This window comes from Chanodichthys erythropterus, chromosome 4, assembly GCF_024489055.1.
Source record: "Chanodichthys erythropterus isolate Z2021 chromosome 4, ASM2448905v1, whole genome shotgun sequence".
In the NCBI taxonomy this organism is placed as follows: Eukaryota; Metazoa; Chordata; class Actinopteri; order Cypriniformes; family Xenocyprididae; genus Chanodichthys; species Chanodichthys erythropterus.
Window position 1 is genome coordinate 23,442,158 of NC_090224.1, and position 17,843 is coordinate 23,460,000.

The following is a 17,843-nucleotide window of genomic DNA, read 5'->3' on the forward strand; positions in this document are numbered from 1 at the left end:
CAAACTGCACCAATGTGTTCTCAAATCTTTCGCACCTCTGCCGGGTATGAGATGTTAATGTCATTATTATTCTTTTGTAATTTTTTTCTGTTTTGTTTATTTGAAACAACTCAATAAAGGCATGAAGCATCTTATTATTGTCTTTGAGAGAAGTTTGCGGTTTTTCAAACTTGATTTCTAAAAACATTCTTTTCAAGTATTTGAATTCTTCAGTTTGCTATAGAACAATATTCCTAACTCCATAAGAAAAGAGCAAAGTATAATTTTAGTCTTACTGTTTTATGAAGAAGAATCAAGTTTGTGTAGCGATCAACACGTCACAGTAAACGTTTACAATAAATGTAGAGTTTTGAAAGTATGACAAAAGAAAAGGAACAGACTGACAAAAAATGAAGGTTTATTGAATATGAACATGCTTGAATGAGACGAGCAGCACTGTGTGTCGTGTGCAGTAACTGATCACACACACACACACACACACACACACACACCACAATGACATGAGACTGAAAAGAAGTTAAAAACCACGTGGTCAGTGAAAATCCTGAAAAAACTGAAGCACGATGAATCAGCCTTGAGCGACAGTGTTTTATGAGCGCAGTGCAGCATAAATCACTTCGTCCGAACAGAAAGTGTTTTTAATTGAGTGTCAGATCAATAAACTCTTCAGTGTCTGAGACTCGAGACATTGATCTGTGAGGATCGCAGCTCATTTGTGGAAATCTTTAATGCCTGTGATGTGACTGCTGCCGTCCGGCCGCTTCTTATTGATTTTCCATTCGTTTCCGTGTCATGTTTCATTCTGACGGATCTAACGCTGCCTTCACCTACTATCGGAAATGTCCTACTTCCCTCTTCTGAAGTTGTGATTACTGCTGCCTTCACGTGCTTTCGGAATTATCATAAATACGAGTTTCCTAGTTGGAAATCAGACATGAACACCTTCTCAAGTAGTATTTACTACTAGGAAACTCAGAGATAATTTTGACACTCAAGTTTCCCAGTGACAAAGCACTTGAACAGTATGAGCTCATAATCACAACTTCAGAAGTGGGAAGTAGGAAATTTGGACAAGGTGATGTTGCTGTTGTGGAAAAACTCTAACTCATATTTAAAGGTTATGGCTCCGACTCAGAGAGACTCAAACTAGGAATTTCCGAATAGGAAACTCCAACTTGGAATTCCCGTCTAGGAATATTCTGACTTGGAATTTCCAACTAGAAATCCATAACTAGGAATTTTCCGACTTGGAATTTCCAACTAGAAGACACCAACTAGGAATTTCTGACTAGGAAACTCCAACTTGGAGCATGCATGCGAAGGCAGCATCAGTAAGAATCCCAGTGACAGCAGTAATCGTTCTCCCCTCCACCATGTTGAAAGTTTATGGCATGCCCAACTGGGAATCTTGGGGGTCAAAATTATCTCTGAGTTTCCTAGTAGTAAATACGACTTGGGGGTTCATGTCCAATTTCCAACTAGGAAACTCTATGACTTTATGATAATTTGTGATACTTTATTTAAAATTATGATAATCCCGACAGCATTTAAAGGCAGAATAAACCTTCAATTTCCCCCTTTTCAGCTGTAAAAGAAAAACTTCAAACATCACAGACCTTTTAACACACTCCTCACATATAAGAGGAAAACAAGTCATTCTGTGCTGTTTCTCACAAATACACACATCAGTACATGGACACAAAATCATTTATTTTCTCATTTTCTCATTTTGTAAATCATAAAATATTTTAGAATCCTAAAATAATATGCAATAATCATTAATCATTACTAATACCTTATTTATATCCTTCAAGCAATTTAAATATCTCTATGTTTATACAGGGCCGGACACAGGTGTGGAAAACGACACACGTGATGAGCGCAGCAGTTACAGGACGATGGCGTTTGACATTTAACATCCTACGAGACACTCGACACACAGAAACCAGAAAGAAAACAAGAGTTGTAATAATGTGCATTAAGATGTTTGGACTGGAGCGCAACAGACGTGACGTACGGCGAGGGAACGGCGTGTGCAGCGAGAGTCTTCACATGTTCTTGTAGAGCGATCGGTCCCGGGGCAGCTGCGGCTGCTGCGCACTCAGTTTCAGGTGGAAGTGATAAACGGAGATGGTGAGGACGATGATGAGGCCCAGGATGAGACCCAACACCAGCGGCAGCATCTGCTCCAGCTGCTCGCGCTGGTCCGTTATGCATTTATACGCTGCAAGAGAAAAACACGTCTGCAGATCAGCATGTTTCTGCACAATCCACACAAACAGACTAGAACATTTCTGAAATTCAGATGTTATTTGGTTTTAGGATTTGTTCTTGCACCTCAAGGCCGCCAAACATGTACATTAACAAGATATTTCGGAACATGACGTCATTAGCTATGTTTCAATCCAACTATTTTTATGCAAATTTTGATGGATGGAAAATGCTGGATGGAAACGCCACAATATATGAGCCTTGAAACTCAGTGAAGTCTGGTCATGTCCGACGCGATCTCACAAGAAACCAGAAACACATCACAGATCGTACAAATCATGCTGCATCATGTGCTATCAGAATTATCATAAATATGAGTTTCCTAGATGGAAATTGGATATGAACTCCCTCTCAAGTCGTATTTAAGAATTATTTGAAGCATATCGTATGTTTTATACACAGTGATGCTGCCTTCATATGCTATCAGAATTATTGTAAAAATATGAGTTTCCAAGTTGGAAATTCCTAGTCGGAGATTCCTAGTTGGAGTTTCCTAGTCAGAAATTCTTAGTTGGTGTATCCTAGTCTGTGTTTCCTAGTCGAAAATTCCAAGTTGGAGAATCCTAGTTGATGTTTCCAAGTCGAAAATTCTTAGTCAGAGTTTCTTAGTTGGATATTTCAAGTCGGAAATTCTTAGTTGGTGTTTCCTAGTCGAAAATTCTTAGTCAGAGTTTCCTAGTTGGATATTTCAAGTCGGAAATTCCTAGTTGATGTTTCCAAGTTGGAAATTCCTAGTTTGAGTGGGATCCATAAACAAAACATGGTGAAGAGGAAAGGGATTGCTGCCGTGACTGGGATTCTTTATCATTTTTTCCCACAACAGCAACATTGCCTTGTCTTGTTATTAAAGTAGTGCATATTTAGTCAAATAGTTGCTATTTTCACTGTGCATAAAACATATATGCTTCAAATGATTATTCATATATGTAACTATGCACTCATTTAACAACAAGACAAGGTGACATTGCTGTTGTGGAAAAACTAATAAAGAATCCCAGTCACAGCAGCAATCCCTTTCCTCTCCGCCATATTTAAGATTATGGCTCCGTCTCAGACTTGGAAACTCAGACTAGGAATTACCGACTAGGAAACTCCAACTTGGAATTGCCGTCTAGTAATATTCTGACTAGGAATTTCCCGACTTGGAATTTAGAAAACTAGGAAATGGCAACTAGGAATTTCTGACTAGGACACTCCAACTTGGAACATGCATTTGAAGGCAGCATCAGTAAAAACCAAGTAGGAATTTCCAACTTGGAAAAACAGACTCAGAATTTCCAACTAGGAAACTCAGACTAGGAAAATGACGTAGTTTCCTAGTAGTAAATATGACTTGAGAGGGCATTCATGTCCAATTTCGACTAGGATTTCCCTCCAGAGCGTCTCACACGACTGTGTTCCCAAACACCAGCATCCGAACGCAAGATCACATGACAGCGTTTATTGTGTTTCGTCTGACGCTCTGAGACCAACTCATTTATGACGGAGGGAAAAGAGACTGATTGCAGCAGCTTACATTTTTATTACTCATATTTTGCTCCAATTTCCCAGGAAGTGAAGATTCTCTTGAACAAATGGGATGGAGACGCTGCTTTATTCACAGATGTTTGATGCCATGTTCCAATCTTGCGCACAAGTTAAATTCGCAGCTTTGGATGGAGAATCAGGCGTATCTGTTTGCTGAGTTGTTAATGTGTCAAATTGCTGACGTCAGCGTTTCAGAATGATGAGTTGACACGATCTCCTCAACATGTGATTGTGCAAATACAGCAGGTCTGTCAGAAACATCTTCATCTGCTTCACGCTCTGACAGACGAGACGTCAGATCCAGAGTCTCCACACACTCCTACAAATGATTCCATGAAGGAACTTTAACATCCATGGAACCACTAAACGTTCTTTAGATTATTATTAAAATGTTCTTCACACTCTGAAAAAAAAACAGTTCTTTGTCATTTTGTAAATATTTCTCCTATGGCATTGCTACAAAAAAACAACCCTTTTAGAAAGGTTGTGAGCCGCGCCGGCGCCCAGCGGGACGAGCTTTTGTTCCTGCGCTGAAGGAAACGGCCCATAAATCACCGGGACTATAAAGGGACGAGTAACGCTCACTGCGGTAAACAGCCATTTCCCCTCACAGCACGAGCCAGAGAACGACACGCTCATCTCGCAGGTCACCGAGAGGTCACCACAACTAACCAGATCAAACACATCTGGAGTAACTCGTGAAAACATCTGCAGCTCATTTCAGCCCAAACCAAACCACTATATTTACCATAATGAAAATCATGTTCTTCCTCAGTGTTTCCAGAACAAATATATCTAAACATCCTTAGATCAAGAAACATTTACTGGAGAAGAGAAATGACTGAAGATATCAAGTCTTGTTAATGAAAAATGAAGTTTGTTCTTAATTCAAAGGGAAAACAAGATTCTTTTTCTGAGCTCATTGGCAGATATTGGCTCTTGTTTTAAGCACAAACTCATTCATTTTTCAGAAGACAAGAATTCATATTTTAAGTAATTTTGTTTCTCCAGTAAATGTATCTTTATTTAAGTATGTTTAGACATTTGTGCTGGAAAACAAGACCAAAATAATTTGTCTCTTTTTTTTGCAGTGAAGCTGGTTTTGAGGGAGGATCTAAAATTCAGATTTAAATCTGCATGAAAATAACGTCCCGATGCAACAAATCTGAAGCTCCTGAAACATGTACTAGATGACGGTTTAAGCTGATGATTCTCGGGCTGTAATGTGTGAGCTTCACTGTGATGCGCTCGAGTCTTACGTTCACTGAAGACAAAGTCGCTCTTGATGTCGAAGGGCTGAATCTGGATGTCGTAGATGGAGACGGTGATTCCCTTCTGGTGGTCGCTGGAGATCATGGTGAGCGTCTGCTGAGCCGAGCACACGTACGAGCGTCCGGCGGGAGTCACCAGCGCTGACAGACGGTGTGTGCTGGCCGTGTGTTTCCCCGCTGCACACACACACACACACTCATTACACCTCCATCAGAACTCTGATGATTAGTTCAGATCAGCAGAATCATCTCATTCTTCACTGCAGTCATGCTGAACGAGTTAAACTACATGACACCACTGAACAAACAAGCAAAATACTTTAAATCGTGAGGTAGTGTGAGTCCCTGTGAGCGAGTCGGCAGTCGCTGTGTGTGAACGTGGAAAGCGCAGTGGATGTCGCAGTGATCTCTGCAGCGCTGCATGAGGAACAATGGGCTTTGTGTCTCAGCAAACCAAAAACATGCAGAAGAAAAGTTCAATCAATCATCACCAAAAACATAATAAAATAATGAGCTGCAGGTTAAATCCAGCCATGAAATCACAAAACAAGCCTACATTTGTAGAAGATTATTGACTAATCTGAATCTGTCAGCATCATTAATCTGAAGTTTTACTCACGATTATAAGCGCTGTTGAAGTGCGTCACCTCTGAAGTGTCATAGACCAGCTGAACCTTGTTTATCTTCCACACTTCAGTTTCTTTAGCTTTTCCATCACTGCCCATCGTGTGTTTGTCCTACACACACACACACACACACACACACATTAAACAGTGCAGTGATGGATCACACTGATCATCTGTTCCTGCTCAGATCCAAACCTTTGAGAAGAAGATGCGGAATATGAAAGCGTGATCGTTCCATGAGATGTGCAGCTCCGAGTCAGTGTTCCCACATTTCCCCGCAATCTCAGCTCCGCGTGGGATTGTCACGGACACCTGCTCTGTTATCAGCTACACACACACACACACACACACGATAGAAGCATCAGCTCATGTTTGAACAGGAAAGTTTTCAGACGCTTAAAGCATCCTGATGGGACGTGCAGGATAATTATGTTTTAACTTCCAAGTCTAGGATCCTAAAGGATCAAATCCAATTGGAATCCGTGTTGCTGTTTTTATTCTACTAGATCAACTCGGAATCGTTCATTTAGGATTCAGTGAGACAGAATAGAGTCGCTCACGTCAATTCCGTTCAGCGCCAGAACGTCGTATGGAATCAGGAATTTCACCGCAAACTCCGCCATCAAGCAGGTCGTTCCATTTTCTCGGACGACAAAAATCTCCCGGTCAGGATTCGATGACAGTCCGGAGAGATTCTCCACCTCCTGCTCCGCGGAAACACTGACCGCTGACAGAGAGCCTGAGAGAAACCAGGAGAAACCATGAGTCACAGTTAATGAGTCTATTCTATTCTATTCTATTCTATTCTATTCTATTCTATTGTATTGTGTGCTGCTCTTTGTCTTGAGAGACAGTTTCTCTGCAGTGAAACAATAAACACAGAACTGCACATTCTATTCTCCATTCTATTCTATTCTATTCTATTCTACTCAAGTGATATCTAACACACAATGGAACGCCAAAGGCTTTGGGAAACTACAACTGGAATCAGATTTCTTATTTGAATTCTGTAGTTTTCTCAGTTTCTCTTCAGTTGTAGTTTTAGATTCAGATCTTCTGATCTGTGTTTCTTTCTCATTCTGATAAAAGGAACATGTTACAGAATCAAACTCATCAACTACTGTACAATTACCTCAAGTTTAACACAAATGTGTTTCCATCCCTGATTCTGTTATTCTCCTGCTCGTGACTGTGAAGCTGCTTTGAAACAATCTGTACTGAATAATAATGAAAATAAACGAGCTATAACTAGAGCTATTTAAGCAGAAAAACATGTCATCGGAACTTACCGAGCAGCAGAAGTGCAGCGCAGTGAAAGTCCATCATGAAGCGACGCTCCTGCAGAAAATGAGCAGAAGATTCCAGAGGAACTTCGAGTCGCAGATGCAGCAAATGCAGGTGCGCGTGATTCACGCCTGCAGACGCTCGCGACACGCATGCAGCAGCAGCATCACTGAGCGGCGGAAGTTCCTCTCGGACAGTCCGGTGATCCCGCACTGCTGCAGCTGCAGGAGATGCAGTGAGATCAGCGCGCGACACGAGCCCGTGCTCCACCGATGACGGATCAGCGACGTATGAAATCACCGAGTGCGCTTCACTTCTGCACGCGCACGACGCTCAAAAGCCCTTCAGTTTTTATCCGCAGGGAAACACAGTCCAACAGAATAAAGGCAATGGCTTTTCTGTCAGGTATGCACTTTATTGCGTTTAGTAAAAAAGACAAAAAAGAGACATCCTTATATGGGACGCTGGGGTTAGTTGTCACATGGTCTGCATCTCAGTATCTATAATGCGTGTCTTAGAATAGTGTCAAAAATACAATCGTTATATATATATATTAGTATTCTATACACTATATTCAATACACAGTACACTCACATTAAAACGAGTATTTTTCAGAAATTCATAAACGTCATTTGTTGTGCGTAATTTTAAGCAATTTATTAATTAGGCTAGTTTCTTGAGAGTAAGCTTAATTACAGTTTTGTGAATTATTATTATTTTTTTAAATGCAGAGGCTGTTTAATGATGGGTTCTATTGTGACAACTTACCCCATATAGTGTGACAACATTCTCTGCTAAATGAAGAAAAAACACACTACACCATTATTGACCGGAGCAAAACCTTCTTTTTTCTTCCAGTAGCTGTAAATATAGATTTTATTTTTGTAGTTAAGACTGTAAGGTTTGTGTCTAAACAGAAATTGATTTTCAAAAATAAACCCACTGTGACAACTAGCCCCGGTCTGCCCTAACATAAACGACTGGCAAAAAATGTAAAAAATGAAATGTAATATAATAAAAAAAAAAAAAATTGAAATTGAAATGAAATGCTGGTGAAGAGATGAGAAACATATGATCTGTTTCACAGATGAGCATCTTTCTGAAATGGCAGGAAAATGTTAAAAAATGTTTGTGACCCTGGACCACAAAACCAGGCATAAGGGTCAATTTTTTAAAATTGAGATTTATACATCATCTGAAAGCTGAATAAAGAGTTTTCCACTGAAGTATGGTTTGTTAGGACAGGACAATATTTGTTTGAGATACATCTATTTAAACTCTGGAAAATCTGAGGGTGCAAAAAACAAAAAAACAAAATCAAAATATTGAGAAAATCACCTTTAAAGTTGATCAGATGAAGTCATGAGGAATGCATAATGCAATACATGTTTGATATATTTACTGTAGGAAACATGATCTTTACTCAATATCCTAATGATTTTTGGCCTAAAAGAAAAATCGATCATTTAGACTCATACAGTGTATTGATGGCTATTGCTACAAATATACCCCTGCGTCTGGTTTTGTGGTCCAGGGTCACATTTATGTCCTAAAACATGTAACCAGTTGATATCGTTCTATATTCCAAAGCCTTATATAAGCGTACAGCAGTCGCTCAGTTCTCCTCACAGATGCGGTTCAAGCGTGTTCATCCGCTCACGAGGAGCAGCTTTACTCTGAAAGTCAAACTCACACTTGACCGCGCTAATGCTGTCGATGCTCGGCTTGCTTCCTACTTGAGGGTGGTTCTTCCCCAGGGGAAACGTCTCTGACCTTGGGATACACGGATCTGAAGCTCCGCTCGGAGCGCCGCAACCCTCCCTGCTCCTCCTGAGCTCTGGGAAAGTGAATCTCCTCAACAGCCTGCCGCCGAGAGCGCTCACAGAGCTGGACGCGTACGCCACCTTCCCAGCATTCACCGGGGTCTTCGGCGCGGTTTTGCTTCTGTTGCGCTCCGGGGCCGCCGGGGCGAGAGCGCTTGTAGGTAAACTGCACCTCTTCTGATAGTAACTGTCATCAAACCTTCGGACGGGCAGCAGTTTCTTGGCTTTCTCAGTCTTCTCAAGCTCTTCCCTGGCGCTTTTGCCGAACGGAGTTAACAGAATGCCGAGAGGACCCGATGATGGAGGAGGTGCGGAGCTTCTCCAGGGCGTTTTGGAGGGTCTGGGCGAGTAAAACAAGGGAGGCAGATGCTCTGCGTGTGAGAGTTTCTGAGGAGGTTTTGATGTTAAAACACCAGAGAACGTGAGGCCCTGCGATGATGGCGGCAGTGAAGCATCGCTTTCCCTCTCGTATTCCTCGATAGAGTCCATCGACTGGATCCGGTTCCGCAAACCGAGGGAACGTTTACGGGTTAAACCGATGTGAAGTCGAGTCTCATCCTCAGGTGGACCTCTTCTCTCTGAGGTCTTCAGCTCATCTTCATCCATGTTCACGGTGGAAAGTCTTTCAGCCAGCGTGTCCTCATGAATCCTCTCGGAGTGACTCAGGAGCGCCCGCAGACACTCGGAGTGTCCGAGATGCTTGGCCACCTCCACGGCAGAGTTTCCCACCTTGTTTTGCCGGTCGATCTGGAGACCCAGTCTTTTAAAAGCTCGCACCAGAAACTCCACGACGGCTGGACGTCCGGCCACGACCGCGTACATGAGCGCCGTATTCCCCCAGGCATCCGCCGCCTCGGGATCTGCGCCGTTCCTCACCAGGATCTTCACCGCATCCAGGTATCCCATCTCACAGGCGTAACTCAGCGCCGTACGGCCGCTCTCATCCGGACGATTCACGCTCGCGCCCTTCTGCAGCAGAAGATTCATAAACTTGCTCCTCGCCTGCGAATCCCGGAGGAACACGGCAGAAATGAGAGGCGTCTGCGCCCCTTCGGTCTCGGAGTCGATGATCTTCCCATCCAGAGCGTCTAGGATGAACCTGGCCAGGTGGATCTTGTCGTTGGAGATGGCGTCCAGAAGGATCCTGGTGTCCGTCTTGGAGTCGCACCTGTCGGAGAGTTTCAGCATGTTTAGGACTCGTTCCGCAGACAAACGTCTCTCCGCCGCCGGTCTCACTTTATACTGCTGCGCTGTGGAGTTTCCACGACAACACGAATCTCATTATCACACTGTATTGTTCATAAGTGGATGTGTATTAATGTGCTGATTGTAATAAGGGCTTCTGAGAGCGCCGACTGAATGATATGAATACATGTGCCAATTACCGCATGTGATTATTGACTGGAACGCTTTGTGTTTTTCCATGGCTGGAGAGACTCTGGGGAGGGTCAATGATACCCAAGGCTTTCTTCTTCTTCATATCTTTGGCTAAATGACACGTTTGCAGCGTTGCGCACTGAACATTACGTTCCTTGAAGCTGCTGTAGGTGCTTTGGGTTTTTTTGCAGACATAAAATGTCGCCGCTCTCTCACAGATATTTAGATATTTGCTCTTTAGACACTCTAGTTGTGCAAAACGCTGTACACACTCAACAGAGGAGACCATTCACTGCACAGACGTTTGCTGAACGTCGACTCGCTGATGCATTTGATTTGCTTTCAGCCACATCTTACACTGCAAAAGGTATTTTCATTATTTATCATCACATTTTATTTTTGTCAAATCAACTTAATTAATGTGGTTCAGATAACACACTATTTTGAGTTTCTGTTGATGAAACCATCACCTTCATTGTATTAACTCACATTTTTAATTTCAATGAACTCAAAATTTGAACCCAACCAGGTAACTTACTTTTTAAGTTAAACCAACAATTGTTTTTTTTACATTGTATGAAATCAGAGGCATTTCCACACGAGTTTGTCAGTTCTACTGCACTTCTATTGCAACTTTTCACAGTGAAGGAAATGCGGCACAAATCTAACACAAGTTAGCTGAAAACACCTACTGGTATGACGCGATTTCAAACAAAATCAAGCCAAAACGAACGAGTTTGAAACCACTTTCTGGAAAAATTTGCTCTGGCTGGTTAACACCTCTGAACTCCCATTGGTCGGTGGGATTACATAGGTGGGTGTGGCTCTGAGGCTCCGCCTTCTTTGAGGTGTGAATCTTCTCCGGTTCGTTTCTTCTGTTCAGACGCGAGCAAACTTCTTTTTACCCCAAAGCGAACTTTGCCTTTATTGGCATTGATGTTTCCATGAAGAACTTTTAACATCCATGGAATATTTCCACGGCACAAAAGGTTCTTTAGATTATTTTAATGTTCTCATGTGGTTCTTTTAAGAGCTGATCACTGAAAGGTTGAAAGCAGTAATGGTTCTTCTATGGCAGAGAGAACCTTCTTTTGAAAGCTTTATTTTTAAAGGATTAGTTCACTTCCGAATTTAAATTTCCTGATAATTTACTCTCCTCCATGTCATCCAAGAAGTTCATGTCTTTCTTTCTTCAGTGGAAAAGAAATGAAGGTCTTTGAGGAAAACATGTCGGATGATTTTGAAGTTGGAGGAGAAAATGAGGTACTTCCTCCTGCGTCACGCGTGACCTTTCCAACATGATCACGTCATGCGTGGAGCATCACAGAGCAGTGCAAGACGAGCATTTGTGGTTAAAAAGTATATACATTGTGATTTTCTTTAGAAAATGGCTGATGGTTTCTCTAGATCAGACTCTTATTCCTCGTCTGGGATCATGTAGAGCTCTTTGAAGCTGCACTGAAACTGACATTTGGACCTTCAACCCGTTGAACCCCAGTGAAGTCCACTATATGGAGAACAATCCTGGAATGAATGACTGAAGAAAGAAAGACATGAAGATCTTGGATGGCATGGAGGAGAGTAAATGATCAGGACATTTTCATGCAGAAGTGAACTAATGCTTTAAGAGTGCAGCACTTTTAATGAAATGACACTGTCTGACAGACAATAAAATAGACCTTCAACAGTTTTCATTTAACACCTGGGATAGTTTATTGGTACACATACTATAAAACAGTATTAAAGTAGCAGGATAACAACAGTATTTTTTGAGTATTTTCATTGCTAGAAGTTTGACAAATACGATATATATATATTTATATATATATATAAATACAAAAGCACCCACAGCATGGTCCATTGAGTAGCTACAGAAAGACAAACGAATAGAAACAGGTGAAATTCAGAGCAACAGTTCTGCAAAAATAATCTGCTTTTCCCGCAAACTATAATTTAGAGCAAAAATCTACGTGGAAGTCGCACAACAGAAAACATTCAGCTAGTGCAAAAAGCTTCTAAAAATCAAACGTAGTCTTAAACTACCCACTATAATATATGTATCTTTATATAAATAACCCCTTATTTTGGCATTTATCATTGTAAAATAATTTAAAGGTCCTACATGACATATAGTGGCACATTTGTAAGCGATGGAGTTTTAAAGCACTTTGCTTTCACACGAGATATGTGGCCACCGCCGAACACTTGAAAACATGATGCCAAGAAAAAGAAGGGAACGAAAACTCACGACAACCGATATACACATGATCCCGAAATCCCTCTTTCGGGATTTACAATCAATCACCTCCCTTTAAAACGAGTACCAATAGATTACACCTCCTGAAAGTAAAACAACGAACACAAGTGGAACCAAAGTTCAGCGTCGTGTCAGAGGAAAGGAAATGGTTTGTGTCGACGCGTCCGAATCCACACGGATCAGAACCTCGACCAGAAACTCGTTGAGCACCATCGACATCTCAAAGCCTGGCTAAAAAGTGTCACCTCAAATAAAACGACATTTGGGTTAAAATGACGCGTGCGTCTGAGCTGCATCTTAAAAACGTACGGGAACAGATGATAAAAGCTCGGGACAGCAGAAGATCTACGGCGCCCGTGTGAATCCGGACGCTCTACATTCTTACTGTACTGAGGAAAGCTAGTGCTCTGCTACATAGTCGAAGATCCTCGGACATCCTATCACATGTAAAGTGCTCAGGACATTAAACTAGCGCATCGTTCACAGGTATTGTGCTGACGACATAAACTAAAACGTCTGTTAATCAGATTCGTCTGCTGGCCTGACTCTGCTACGGGTAAGATACGAGTTCGCTTCTGAGTCGTGGACCCGTGACGTCTGCAGCTCCGGTGGTGACGGACGGACGGGCCGCAGCGGACTGTATAAAAACGCGTCTGTCCCGCCGGCGCCGTCTTCACCGCTTCTGTGCGTGGGCGGAGCTACAGCACGAGCTGGACTGGCTGGAGGCCGCTGCAGAGGAGGAGTTAGCTGCTGTGGGCGGGGTTAGAGCTGAGGTAGGGAGAGTGGGCGGGGCTAAAGATCTACAGACTCGAGGTGTAAAGACAGATGGAGACGGAGCCCGACGGGACAGACGGACGCCTTCAGCGCTCTCAGCTGGCGGACGGAGCGCTTACACCACCGTGGCTGGTCTGCGGTCCATGTCCTCCTCCAGCTTCACCATCTTCTGCATGTCTTTGGCCTGGAGAATCACAGCAGAAACGCCATCAGATTCACTTTCATTCATCCAGATCTGTCGTTCAGAATTGAAAACAACGGTGAAAACACTTTAAAAGAAGGTTGTTAACGTGAAAAAATACTTCTGCAGCATTTATTATTCTTAGTTCATGCAATGTTAAGCAATACATTTATGTATTAAATACAACTGTTCATTGTTGGTTCTCGCTAACGAAACGTTAACAAAGTGTTTTAAAGTGTTACCTACAACTTTTGTCCATCAAATCACTGGATGTGATGGAAGGAAGTCGCTGTCCACCACCAACTGAATCACCTGATGACTCGTTTTCTCACTGAATCAATCTAATGAATCTTGATTCGCCATTACGTTCATGATGTCTAATTTGAAATGATACTGATTAGTGTAATTACTAGAATATTCCTTCATGGACTCAGAATGAGTGTTGTTTTGTTGTTCAGACGGACTCTGATTCTCTGTTATGGTGGAGTGAACTGTAGGAAACACTCTCAAACGCTTGTTCAGTGACTCGCGCTGTGAAATGACTCATGATGAGGATCGTTTCATAACAATATTTAAGCAGAACGAGCACTGAGACACGAACAGTAAATCATACTGAGGCTTGTGCTGCAATGATATGATTAGAATACATCAAACTCATCAGCTAATCTCTCTCTCTCTTCATATATACTGTACATGAGTCTGAGAGCAGCATGAGCTCGATTTGATTCGGTGTCCAATCAACTGCCAGATGCCCAGCAAATGACCAATAACTGAACATGTGATGTACGTGACTGACAGCATTTGACGTGTCAAAGTGGATCTGTTCAGTAGCGCTAAATTTCATTAAAAATGTTTTTTACATCAGTGTTTGTTTTTTGCCTACTGATAATCTTAATATTGCTGGAATAATTCTGATCTTGGTCACTCATATCCTCATTGAGTACAAAACATGACTTTCTTCCTCAGTATTTTTGTCGTTTTCCAGCACAAATATTTAAACATTTTTAAATCAAGAAGGAAAAGCAAAACGACTGAAGATATCAACTCTTGTTGTGCGAGTTTGTGCGTAACCCTGTGGTGCTGCTCGCGCGACGGTCAAAAATTAATGTGCTGTTTTTTATTTCAATGAAATGATTGTACAATATTGTTTTTTATTTAATATTTTATGCTACTAAATTATATTTATGTAGTAGTTATAGTTCATTTATTCATTTTATTCATGTGAAAATTTAATTTTCATCTTAAATTGTGGTAAATCGTGAATGTTTTGGAGCAACAGACTGAAGTTTGGTCTCTTTTTAAAGACAACACTTGGCAGATTAAAAAAAAAAGTTATAAAATTTTAATTTATTGTTATGAAAAAATGCACACAAATACCATTTTCAGTTTTTATATGAAGTATATTTCCCAAAACATGTTTTACTCTAAAAACTGCATGGAAATCAAAGGCATAAATCTAAACAAGTTGTGTTCAAAATTTGAGGTTGATATCTCAAAAAATGAGCTTTCAGTCAGAGTTTGTTTGGGCGCAGTACCAAACGCTTCCACTAGATGAAATTCACTTCCCATTTATTTCCAATGCAATCATTAAAATATCTGCCAATGGGGTCAGAAAAATAATCTTGTTTTCCCTTTGAATTAAGATTTTTTTCTGACCCTATTGGCAGATATTTAGAAATAGCCTTTTTGAATCATGTCCATGATTTTTTTGTGTTCACATAGCAAGTGCCAAAACCTTTTCCAGGTTTCATACCATTCTGATGAAGCAAAAAACGGCACCAGAGGGTTTAAACAAGAACAAATATCTGCCAATAGGGTCAGAAAAAAAAAATCTTAATTCAAAGGGAAAACAAGATTATTTTTCTGACCCCATTGGCAGATATTTTAATACTTTTAATACATTTTTCGGTAAACAAGACTTGCTATCTTCAGTCATTTCTCTTCTCCAGTAAATGCATGTTGATTTAAGGATGTTTGTGCTGGAGACACTGAGGAAGAACGTGATGTTTTGCGGTGTGATCCCCGTTCAGCAGCGCTAACTCTCGATACGGCAGAAACTGAAGACAGAGGAGAGCGATGATGAGCCTACCTGGAGTCTGACTGTTTGCATGATGGGATTTCAAAAGCTGTTCAAAGAAAAGGCAAATCATATTTAAGGCATGGCTTCAGATGTGACACGTACAAAATATAAGAAATGGAGGACAAAACGTAAATCATATGAAATCAAAAGAGGGGTGATGATTTGTTTGTTTCAGTCAACCGCTGAAGATCTAGCAGGTTTTCTGGAGACGTCTGCCGGTCGTACCTGCTCGTTGAACTTCTCCAGTTTCTCCAGCTGCTCGCGCTGGTTCTTCTGCAGCTGCTCCAGCTCCTTCGCCTGCTTCATGGCCAGCTGAGACGACACGGAAGAGCAGGTCAACACCAGACGCACATTCACTCACACTTACAGCTGAGGAGCATCTCAAGAGCTTCAGATACTGAGAGTCACGATCACACACTCGATTCATGCATTCACCACTGTATGGAGGCTTGTTTCCACCACGGAAAAAATTAAAAAAGGTAACTGCGACTTTTCATTTCTGCGACTGGCAATTCAAACTTCATTTCTCGTTCTCTGAGGTTTTTTAACTGTGAGATATAAACTTGCAATTTTGAGATAAAAAGTCACAATTACCTGTTTTATTTTGTGGCAAATATTTTTTGATGATATATATTTAAATATATATTTATAATATAATATATAAGTAACTGAAGCATGTTTCTTCAAATCAAAACAAAAGGACACAAATCCACTCAAAGCCCCAACGAAACACACAAAATCCGTAATCGTCAGCCGATGTTGAAGATCGTCAACCAACCCGTTTTCTCTCCTCCAGGAACTTTTTGGTGTTGCTGCTGTTCAGCTCCCGAACTCTCCTGCACACAAACACAAACACACGTCAGCGCTTCGCCAGCGGCCCGCAGAGATCGATCGCGCTCGTGTCGCGCCGCACCTCTCGCGCTCCGCCTTGTTTTTGATGCTCTTGTCCTGGCTGATGGCTTTGCTGTTCTCCATGGACGTCTTCGCCTGATTGGCCTTCATCTCTTTGCTTTGCCTGTCAATCAAACAAAATACGGACAATTTCAAAACAAGAGCCAGAGAATCACCGTATGAAACATCATGGAGAGTCACGGGCCTTTCTCATGGAGATCCTGCTGCACAACAAACGGAGAACGGGTTCACGCCGAGGGGAATCATCAGCATAATTAATAAAGACACTCGAGTTCAACAGACGGGCTCTCTAAAGACGCCCTCCTGAACTCAAAGAGACTCATGCAACATTAATGCCTGTTAATTACGGCCGCATCTCCATCCAACGAGACGCCGCATCAGCATTATAAAGAGGATGATGAAATTATTCATAGCGGCGCGAGTGTGGCGCGTTCATCAGATGCGTGTCATTAGCATACTACGCTCTACTGTAGACCTGAAGATGTGTCGAAACACGCGCTGAATCTTTGTGTAGATTCGAGATTCAAAGGTTTTCAGTTCAGAACAATTTCGATTCGATTCAATTTGATTTCATCATTTGATTTCATGACTCCATACTGTGTTTTTTAAGTGCATTATAATGAAAAAGCTTCTCCTAAAGTGTCACAGATCTACTTCAGATGTTTATCTGTTTGTTTCTGTCACAGAGTAAAAAAAAGAGTTTTCTAGGTCTAGAAATAAGAGTTTTAAAAATTCCCTAATATTTCAGGTTTTCCATGACTGTCAGAAAATAAATACATCTTTGCTTCTCTCTCTATATAATACATTCTCTTATATGTGTGAAAGCGAGCTGATGAAGAATGAAGGTCTCTCACCGCTCATGGATGAGCTTGAGCTGCAGCGTTTGCTGCTCCTGAACGCTGGCCAGCAGCTTCCTCAAGAGCTCACACTGCTGCGTCACATGGGCGTCCTTCATTTCCTGTTCCTCTGTGCTGTGGCCGTTGATCATCTCTGACCACTCTTTAGTGTGCTGCGCCACTATGTCCTTCACCTGAGAACACACCAACACGTCTGTCAGTCATTCCTCAACTCTATTATGAATAAAAATCCTCTCATAGAGATTCGCGCTGGTTTTGTTTGTAATGCACGTGATGAACAACCTTATGAGCCAATCAGATCGGAGCTTTTGATTTTGTCATTATTGAGAGTAAAATGTTCCACGGGTCAGTAAAGAACTTGTACGACTCAAAGGCATGATGGGATTTTCTTCAGTACCTTTTCTTTATGGTCTGTCGTGAGCGTCTCGACCTTTATCGCCGTCTCCTTCTTCAGCTCGGAGCAGTTGTTCTCTCTGAAATGGAGAAGAGTAAACGTCATAAAGACATCAGGACGGAGCGATGGCGAGCGCTTCACGTCTTCCTCACCCTCTCTTCTTGATGGCCTTCTCCAGCAGCTTCTCCAGCGTGAACTTCTCCTTGTCA

The 17,843-nt window shown here is 41.7% G+C and overlaps 2 protein-coding genes across 9 annotated transcripts in view; both read right to left on the bottom strand.

The window, feature by feature from the left end:
- Positions 1-1,813: 1,813 nt before the first annotated feature.
- On the bottom strand, positions 1,814-7,752 carry lamp5 (lysosomal associated membrane protein family member 5). Its single transcript, XM_067382893.1, has 7 exons — positions 7,748-7,752; positions 6,985-7,295; positions 6,256-6,434; positions 5,891-6,022; positions 5,689-5,806; positions 5,058-5,246; positions 1,814-2,224 (listed from the first exon to the last, which is right to left on the bottom strand). The coding sequence occupies exons 1-7, from the start codon at positions 7,750-7,752 to the stop codon at positions 2,049-2,051; spliced, it is 1,110 nt and encodes a 369-aa protein (XP_067238994.1). The 3' UTR covers positions 1,814-2,048.
- A 3,948-nt stretch (positions 7,753-11,700) lies between these two features.
- Positions 11,701-17,843, bottom strand: part of plcb4b (phospholipase C, beta 4b) — a 48,548-nt gene continuing 42,405 nt past the window's right edge. For 6 of the 8 annotated variants that reach the window (XM_067384596.1, XM_067384594.1, XM_067384593.1 and 3 more), the window contains 7 exons: positions 17,787-17,843; positions 17,638-17,713; positions 17,238-17,413; positions 16,385-16,486; positions 16,250-16,307; positions 15,697-15,783; positions 15,320-15,517 (listed from right to left, as the gene is read on the bottom strand). The exon at positions 17,787-17,843 is cut by the window's right edge and continues 59 nt beyond it. In XM_067384596.1, the coding sequence (XP_067240697.1) occupies positions 15,356-15,517; positions 15,697-15,783; positions 16,250-16,307; positions 16,385-16,486; positions 17,238-17,413; positions 17,638-17,713; positions 17,787-17,843 (718 nt within the window). In that variant the 3' untranslated portion in view covers positions 15,320-15,355. Of the gene's footprint in view, positions 13,446-15,319; positions 15,518-15,696; positions 15,784-16,249; positions 16,308-16,384; positions 16,487-17,237; positions 17,414-17,637; positions 17,714-17,786 lie in introns of those variants that run through there. The other 2 variants (XM_067384599.1, XM_067384600.1) reach the window with 2 other exon arrangements.

Bases quoted from the DNA above. Each gene is read 5' to 3' on its own strand.
- lamp5 (XM_067382893.1), bottom strand. The intron at 6,023-6,255 runs GTGAGCGACTCT...GTGTGTGTGTAG, and splicing joins TGGCGCTGAACGGAATTGAC to CTGATAACAGAGCAGGTGTC. The intron at 2,225-5,057 runs GTAAGACTCGAG...TTTCTCTTGCAG, and splicing joins CGACTTTGTCTTCAGTGAAC to CGTATAAATGCATAACGGAC.